The following is a 9,621-nucleotide window of genomic DNA, read 5'->3' on the forward strand; positions in this document are numbered from 1 at the left end:
GTATCACGGCCACCGAGTACTCCATTCTCCTCTTTGTAAGGAAGAGCCTGAGCACTACCAGCGTGAAGTGGCCCAGGCATGCGAAACACAACATCAACAACTCTAAATATTGAATTTTATTATCTCATCACACCAGTTGATGTAATATATGTTAAGGTGTTTTATAGGTCAACCACTTGAAAAGAAAAATTACTTAAGATATAACTTCAACAAGAAGGGAAAAAAAATCACTTCAAATGTGACATATAAATTGATATAACTGAAAATACTAAAATTCAAAATAAAGAAATTTATTTACTAAAAAAGATATGTAATTAAGGATATGATATGGTAATTGAGAAAATCTATTGATTCAAAGAGTAGGTCGTTATTCTTTTCTTAGATAATGCAGACAGTATCGCATAGAAATAAATGTTAAGGTATTTTATTTGATCAATTTATAGATTTGAACGGAGAATTATTGGATAATGATCAGAAATCGAAAGATAGAAATAATATAAACTGTTACAAATATTTTTAAAAACTAATTAATACAAATATATATTTTAAAAAAACAAAATATGAGCTGGATCACAAATTTTACGAGTTGGGCTCCAATAGGAGCCACGTATTTATGGTGTCAGCCATAAGGAATTAAATAGTGCGAAGGAATGTGTATTAGAGTAGTAGTAGTGCACTCAATAGAGTCATATTTTATCATAAAAAAAAAAATTATTATATTTTAGTCAAAATTTAATTAGATTGCATAAAAATTAATTGTAGTAGACTCAATAAAACTACATTATTTTTAACTTTAATTATTTTTACTGGTCATATTTGTTGAATCTAAGTTATTGACCAAATATTATTTTGACATAAAAAATTTCCTCTCCCGCGTGTTATTCGTTTCACGTGAGCTCACAACTCTAGAAAATTTCTCTTCGTCTCAAAAGCACGAAGTGTCCAAATCCCAAACTCAACTACAGAATGTTGCCATTTTCCATCAGTCATCATTTCAATGACGTGGCATCATCTTGTTGGAGTGCTTCAAGTCCTAGATCTGTAATATTATGATTAGATAATGCCAATCTTTTCTTTTAAAATTCAATATCAACGTTAAAAAATTAATGTGTATTTTTTTTAATAACGCATAAATATTCAAATCAAAATTAGAATTAAAATAAATGAAAATATCAAAATCAATATTTTAATAGAACAATGATAGATTTAGAGAATCTGTTATTTGATGTTATTGAAAAGTGACTAGCTAAATTTATAAAAGTAAATTCTTTAACCAAATTTTGGCCAAATTTTATTAAGTTCACTACTAATATAAGAGTAATTTCGTTGAAATAGCTAACGCCAAATTCAAGTTTTAACTAATATGACATGAATCTATCTTTGTCTATTCCACTCACATCTAGCTAATCCTCACATTGAATTATCCAATTATTCTTTACATAATAATAAAATAATATTAATTTAATATTTTTTAACTTCTAATTAATTTACTTATTCTTCCGAAAAACTGCCCAGATCAATGTGCATTTACAACTTGCAGCCCAAATAAGTGTACCATTACAGCATTAATGTCGTTACAAAAGTCACATACTAATGTCTAGTGTCAACATACAGTCCATCGATAGTACCATTAATACAGCATTAAATTAATTGGTTTAGAAGGAATCAGCTCTGAAAAAAGAGAGAATAAATTCTCAAGCACTTGTCATTGAAATGTCAATTAGTACTATTTGAGAGCTCTCTCTCTCTCTCTCTCTCTCTCATAGAGGTAGCACGTAAATTGTAATCAATTAATTCCATACATAATATTATGTCTTTTTTTTTTTTTTTTTTTTTTTTTTTTTTTTTTTTTTTTTTTTTTTTTTTTTTTTCTCCTCCTCTTGCATGCATGCGTTGAGTTCTGTGGCCATGCCACTGTGTGTAGAACAATGTTAAATGGGTGTACGTCAAAGCAATTTCTCAAAGTTATAGATCTAAAGAATTTCTTAAAGAAATGAGGCCAACAGATAAAGAGGCCAATAGGTTCTGATCTGTTGTTATATTTCGATGCTTAAAAAGTACGGCCAATAGATAACAATTTCTTGGATGCTAGAAAAACAAGACAAACAATTTCTCATTTCGATAACAATTTATTTCCAAGAGGCCAACATATAACAATTTCTTTAACAGGTAACAATTTATTTAACAGAAATAATTTCTTTAAAGAAATGAGGCCAATGGCCATTAATAGGTTTTCTGTTGTTATTATAGAAAAAAAAAAATGAGAAAGTAAATCCCGATGTTTTCAACCATAAATACAACTACGGAGAACATATAACAATAAAGAAAGCAAATGCATGAAAATTGAAGAACCTGTGGATTGCTTTAACAAAGAGAAAGATATTAACAGCTGGTAAGGTCAACCAAGTCCATAAATGCAGTTCCTAAGACAAACAAAAAAATACTAAGGAGTAGTTTAGATTTAGATATAAGTTGAGATAGTTTGTGAATAGTAGAATAAAAGTTAAATTGTTTGTTATATTTTATATGAGAATTTGGAAAAGTTATTTTGAGATTTGAAAAAGTGGAATTGTTTATTATATTTTGTGTGTAAATTTGAAAAAGTTGTAATAATAAGATGAGTTGAGGTGAGTTTTGAATTCAAACGAGGCCTAAATCCAGAAAAAACTAGGAACAATTCCCAAACCCTAAATCCAATTGAACTCAACCCATTTCAACCAATTCGTAAGCCCTAAATTTTGTAACACCAAACAAGGAACACAGATGCAAACACAGACCCTAGAAACCCCCCAATAGATCTTAAAAAGATATTCACAGATGGTAAGCCCCACAATCCTCGGTCCCAAACTTCTTTCCATATAACAAATGATAAACTAATCAACAAGACGAGGGTTGATGTACACAAATTTTAACGAGAGAGAGAAGCAGATGGGGAGAGAACTACTTGTCTGAGGAAGACGAAATACTTGGTGAAATTGGGAGAGGAAGAGAACATGCAGGATCAGAGATAGAGAGAGGAGAGGGTGGTGCGGTGGTGTCCCTGGTCGTGAAGTCCGAATCTGTGATGTTCTCCTGAGTTCTATGATTTCACAAGGGCATCATAAAGAAAAAAAGCATAGACGTGAAAATGGGAAAAAACTTTAGAGGGAAAGAAACCGAAGGTAATTTTGTGAGAAAATATCAAGAGATCAAGAGAGAGAGTTCCCAAAAAAAAATTAAAGATTTGCTCCATCTACCGTTTAAAGCAAATATATATGACTTCAATTTTGAAAATACTATAGCTAAAACTCGGACCAGCATCACTTTACCTAATCAAATGCTACTGATTTTTCGTCTTTAGTAACTATTTAAATGATTTTATTGAGAAATTTCATTTGCAGTCTCTAAGTATGGACTACATGTGCAGGCACATTATTAAATGAGAGAAAATATCATTTTAAGAGAGATAATTTTATAATTTTAAAAAATTTTAAAATTAAAATAGCCTAAACTTATATTATAGTCCTCAAATAGGGATTGTATCTAACATCGCTCGATTGTATTTACTTAACTATTTCAATGAGACTCCTCTAAAGGTGGGTTTTTGCAACAGTGGGAGCCACATAACCAAGGAAATCCACGTGGGGGATGGGGAAAGGCGAACTGATCCCCAAAGGTCGGGCGTGGAGTGGAAGTTGGGTTGAGAATGGGACCCGTGAGCGGGCTTAATTGATGGCCGAGTTGGGGTCCACCAAAGGGAACAAATAAGCATAGATATATAATTATGGCAACCTTTGGTTTCCTTTTTTTAGGGCAAATATATGTTACATCTTTTTGATTAAGTGTGTCCCTGATCTCTTATCTTGCCCTTTCATAATTTTAACTTTAATCTATTCTTTCATACATACATACATACATACATACATGGATGAAAGAACTTTTATAATAAAGTTTTGAGCTTTCATTCAATTATTTTTTGTACAAGGAATTAATGATCATTTTCAAAATTATAAGTTACAATATCCCCACAAATAACCTCTCGCGGGGTTGCTTGTTTATTAATTTGCCGGTGATTTTTCAAAAATCACTATCAATTTATACCATGGCATTCAAAAGTTTATGAATTTAAAAAAAAAAACAAAACAAAACAAAAAAAAGGATTTGAACTCAATATTTAGCTAGCACAAGGGCGCGCTACAAGAAAAACGGGTTTTTGTGATCAATTTATTGCAACCAAACGACTATTCGCAATCAATTTTAGTTGCATATAGTCATTTCGCTGATATTAACTAGTCGTAAATAAGCAACTTTCTTGTAGTGGTGCGCATGCAATTTGCATGTTGGCCACAATGTATATTTAGATCTTGACTTGGTATATTAATTAATATTCATTGGGTTGGTAGGATCTTGGACATCACTCGTAAATTAATTAAGGTGCAAAATCAGTATCATCTATATATATATATATATATATATATATATATATATATATATTCAAATGCTTAATTTTTATAGTACTGCATGCATGTTAAAGATCAATTTATAATATGCTTGAACCTATATTAATATTAAATACATGCATGCATGGTATGGACCGACCTCCTCTTTCTTTTAATTAACTCCTAATAATGCAAGCGCATGCATCGCACACCATTTAATTAAGCAAAGCCAAATCATATATACCCAATAATTAAGAAAGAAGTTATAAATACCTCATAATATTATATTGTTTTGTAATCAATATTAGGGATCATAATTAATCAGCTTTTAGCCTCCACAAAAACATGTGCATAGCTATAACCCGGCCACCATTGATGAACTGAGGATTAAATATTAATCATGTCCTAATTAAACGTCAAACACACTGATTATAACATGACATGATAAACAAGGGGCATATTCAAAAACCCTAGCTATATGCCTGCCAAAAAGAAATAAAATATCTGAAATATACTTACCAATAATTATCGGTAAATATCAACGATCTCAGCTATACATACATATATATATATATATATATATATATATAAATTCACACACACATGTGAACATATGGACAATGCATGATCTTAATTAAAATCTCTCCATTATAATTAGGCATATCATTCAAAGAGTACGAGGATATATAGTTAAATATTTACCAATAAAAGTTGGAAATTAAGTTGGAGCACTAGTAGTAGTAGTACTGCAGCAAGCTGGTGGGTTAGGTTTACACGAAAATGATCATGTCAGCATGGGGTCCTTCGTGTCTGATCATGGGCGCGCATATATCACACGTACGTATATGCATACTCACACGTGCATATATATATATATATATATATATATATATATATGTATAGTCTTTTAAACACATGACCATGAGTTGCCGAATTAAGGAGTAAAAAGAGAATTTGTTATCCTGATCATGATTTTTGTTGGGAATTCTCTTTTGCAAAAGAAAAGCAACCATTACCACCGACTTTTTGGAATAATATTGCATGCATGCTACCTACATCATCATTTACAACCCCATTTCAGACCTTAAGGTATATTAATATTCTTTCCAACCCTAAAAAATATCACTATTGCATGAGATTCTGAGCTACCTACAAACTTGGCTCCTTTTGATCATGAAAATAACAGGCGGCCTCACCAGTCACCGCCCCTAGCTATCCTTAATTAGGCACCCATTTTTTTGCCTTTTCCCCCCCCCAAACTAATCACATTACTTTAAATTATTCATGCATGCATCGATCAGATGAATGGCATATGTTCTATATGCTATATATAAAGATCAGGCCATGCAGTAGTTAGTCGGTTCAGTGTTGTCTCTGCAAATTACCATAAATCCCTTCATTCCAAACTACTTATAACCATCGTATTAAACTTTTTCCATTTTTCAAATTATATACATATATATAACTCTTAATACATTAATTAGTACTACTTTATACTTGAATATTATATATAGTAATTAATTAATCAGGCATATATAAATCTTACTTTTCCAATTATAAATTGTTAATGCATTCATTGTATCATCATCATCATCATTTCTCTCTCTGATCTCTCTCTCTTTTTGGTTTGTTCTACCCAGAAGAAAACAATCTGGCCATACTCTACTGAAGATCATTCACACGCCATTAAAAGTTATTTGAAAGGATAAAAAGATTAGGAAAAATAAAAGCAAAAGAGAAAGAAAGAAAAATAAAGTATATAAAAGGATTTAAAAGGAACAAAAATATATATATCTTTGGACGATTCATTACACTTCGATCTGAGTTCACATGCACACGAGCTAGAGGTGTATATATAATTATATATATATATAGCCTTTTTCTACCTGTAGCTGAACTCCGTTCACACTGCCGATTGAATTAAACCGGTTAACCGTTCAAACTCTACGTATGAAAGCGTCGACTACTTTGTCGGACCATGCATTGAATAGTCACCGGCTGTCTAAAGTCCGTACAAACATTTGACCTACAATCGCCGGTCAATATTTGTTGCCAACCTCTGCAATATCCCCACCATCCCCTATACTATACCCACAAATCTCTCTCTTTCTCACTCACCTCCCAACTCCAAAACCAAACCACCCCCCCCCCCCCCCCCCCCCCCCCCCCCCCCCCCCCCCCCCCCCCCCCCCCTCTCTCTCTCTCTCTCTCTATACAATCTTGTAAACCAGATCAACCCTACCATATCCCCTCTCTTTCTCTCTCTCACACACACACACATAGAAGCTTCACTTTCTCTTGTCTTTGTTTTGGATGAAGGATTTTCACTTTTGAGTGAGCCATGGAGAGGAACGAGGTGATAAAGATGGAGGAGACCATTGGATCTTCGTTATTTTCTGATCATATATCAGAAGTTTATCCATTTTCGGGCATATTTGATTTCTCTGAAGGTGAAAAGAACTCCTTAGGGTTTGTGGAGTTGTTGGGTATTCAGGACTATAGTCCATCTCTGTTTGATTCGCCACAGGCACCATCTATGGCTCCCTCGGCTCCACTTCCGGCTATGATAGTGAAAGAGTGTTCTGAGGTCCTGAATCAGCCCGCTACCCCTAACTCATCCTCGATTTCATCCGCATCGAGTGAGGCAATAAATGATGAACAGACTAAAGCTCTAGACCAGGAAGGAGAGCAACAAGAAAGGGCCAAGAAACAGTGAGCTTTTTCTTTCCTCACTTTTCTGACTTTTGATTTTGTGTTTAGAAGGAACACATGTTAGAATAAATAAAATAAGGCCTTTTTTAAAATAAATTTCTTTAATTGTCTTTGTTTTTCGGGAGTTTTATGTTAAATGATCCTAACAATGGAAGAGAACAAGCTGGTTATTTTATTATATGTAGGTGATTTTGAAATGGACGGATTTATGGATTTGGTTTTTGTGTTTTTGAGGTGCAGGTTGAAACCCAAGAAGACAAACCAGAAGAGACAGAGAGAACCGAGATTTGCTTTCATGACAAAGAGCGAGGTTGATCACCTGGAAGATGGGTACAGATGGAGGAAGTACGGTCAAAAGGCTGTGAAGAACAGCCCCTATCCTAGGTATATGCAGTCTTAACTTCAATGCTAAATGCCTTCAGCCTTATTTGCCCCCCTCCTTTTCTGGCACTTTTCTTTGTTAAAATTGATTGTTAAGATCTACTAGACCAATATATATAAAATATATTTTTATGGGGTAGGCATTTTTCTTATTTTTCGTTTGTGATTTTAGGAGTTACTATCGTTGCACTACTGCCTCCTGTAATGTGAAGAAACGTGTGGAGCGATCCTTCACAGATCCAAGTTTTGTTGTTACTACCTATGAAGGGCAGCACTCCCATCCAAGTCCAGTCATGCCTCGCCATATCCTTGCCGGAGTTCCACCGGGCTCGGGGATCTCCGCCGGATGTGCCGCTGCTAGCTTTGCTATGCCAATGGCAAGAACCCTATCTTACAGTCAACAACTGCGCCAACCATCATTTATCAGTACCTCGTCGCCTTCGAATTTTGCTTCTGATGGTTTAATATTAAACCCTAGTGGTTTACGTCGTGACATTCGGTTTTGCACCCCGGGTTCTGCTTTTCTCAGAGATCATGGGCTTCTTCAAGACATTGTTCCCTCGCATATGCTGAAGGAAGAAGATCAGTAGAGGAGAGATCATTAACCAATTACTACTCCTTTTTATGTTGTTTTGTTGATCACTGACTTTGTAGGAAGATGATCAGAAAGCCCCACATTCCTGGTATGCAATCTTCTTGCTGACAGGATTGGATCTTTCTTGTAGAACCCACTTCTCATTGTACACGGATGATTGTCGCTGTTAACATGCGATTCTTCTTTAATTATCCAGTGCAAGGACTCGTTTCTTAATTATTTAGTTAACTTTCTCCGTCTTTTTGGCCGGTATGTTTTGGGTGTACGTAGAGATGATAAAAATTACAGAAACTTGGCTGATTTCTTCTGACCCCTCATCTTTGTCCTATATCTTTTGTTTTTATTGTTGAAGGAATGTGCATTAATTTCATTGAGCGTACAGCAGTCGAGATTTTGAGGATTTGGGTTTTTCCAGGGAATAATTAATGTGCATGCATAATGGAAGCTTTCTAGCTTTTCCTTTGTCTGGGAATCCACAAAAATGGAAATTTCAATCTTGAGAATTTGGTATGAGAAATTAATGTGCTGTCCCTAAATATGAATGGCTGGTACAAGAGGAAAGAATGACCCAACCACTACTTACCCATATCGAGCCTGTTGAGCTAATGCCTCTTTTTTTTTTTAATATTTTGTATGCCATGCGACTGTGCAATCCACTAATGGATTTGATTCATTGAACAAGGTAGGGGAGGGATGTGGACCGTGATAAAAGAAAGATCAGCAACACAGACACACACATGCGCAATGAAGGATTTTGGAGTGTGATTCTTTGCTTCAAGCGTGGAATAAATCCTGATAGGGATGTGGCAACTTTTGAACTTTTCATGTAAAAAAGAATGGCTCATGATTTCGGAAGTCGCATGTGACCACCCAGGCTTTTGAGATTGTCATTGCCGGGAATATCCATCCAGGGCTTCGTCGATTGCCATGCCAGGGTACAGCACCAGCATATCCCTAGCTAGCACTCCTGTGTGCATATCAATCATTATGCCTGCTTCACGTTTTATTTTTTTCCTTTTCACAAATCAGAGCATTGTCTCAATACTAAGGCCTTCAGGAACTTAATTGCTCCGAGAAATATTGTAATTGTGCTTCCCTCAGCTATATATATTATACGTCAAAATGAATGAGCAATTTTTAAGACAAAAATAAAGCTAGCTCTCCCCAAGTATGATTTTGTTTTGGAGTATCATCCATTTGTTAAGTCCACTGGAAATTTCATGATTGTGCTGGCTAGGTCAGGTCATTAAGCCCATCCACGAATGCTCCTATAGATAATTCTTCCGGAAAACATTCAATATCCAGAAATGAGATATGGCCTGGGACTCAGAAAGATGCTTCTTTTGGGGAAGGTACGCCACCGGGTCTAAACAACAATAATTATAGTACAATTAGCAGTGATACAATCTTAGAATGAGGAAAAGTTTATCAATGGATATTTCCTTCAAATCAGCCTCAATGTTCTTTCTACATGAAACCTAAACGAGAGAATTAGCAGATGCAAACACGACATTA

At 34.6% G+C, this 9,621-nt stretch overlaps 1 protein-coding gene across 1 annotated transcript; it reads left to right on the forward strand.

The window, feature by feature from the left end:
• The first annotated feature begins 6,495 nt into the window (after nucleotides 1-6,495).
• LOC121260507 (WRKY transcription factor 23) lies at nucleotides 6,496-8,322 on the forward strand. Its single transcript, XM_041162411.1, has 3 exons — nucleotides 6,496-7,130; nucleotides 7,371-7,514; nucleotides 7,684-8,322. The coding sequence occupies exons 1-3, from the start codon at nucleotides 6,760-6,762 to the stop codon at nucleotides 8,099-8,101; spliced, it is 933 nt and encodes a 310-aa protein (XP_041018345.1). The 5' UTR covers nucleotides 6,496-6,759; the 3' UTR covers nucleotides 8,102-8,322.
• Nucleotides 8,323-9,621: the final 1,299 nt, after the last annotated feature.

Source organism: Juglans microcarpa x Juglans regia, chromosome 4D, assembly GCF_004785595.1.
Source record: "Juglans microcarpa x Juglans regia isolate MS1-56 chromosome 4D, Jm3101_v1.0, whole genome shotgun sequence".
NCBI classification, from domain to species: domain Eukaryota; kingdom Viridiplantae; phylum Streptophyta; class Magnoliopsida; order Fagales; family Juglandaceae; genus Juglans; species Juglans microcarpa x Juglans regia.

Bases quoted from the DNA above. Each gene is read 5' to 3' on its own strand.
- LOC121260507 (XM_041162411.1), top strand. From the start codon at position 6,760: ATGGAGAGGAACGAGGTGATAAAGATGGAGGAGACCATTGGATCTTCG. The intron at 7,131-7,370 runs GTGAGCTTTTTC...TTTGAGGTGCAG, and splicing joins CAAGAAAGGGCCAAGAAACA to GTTGAAACCCAAGAAGACAA. The intron at 7,515-7,683 runs GTATATGCAGTC...TTGTGATTTTAG, and splicing joins AAGAACAGCCCCTATCCTAG to GAGTTACTATCGTTGCACTA.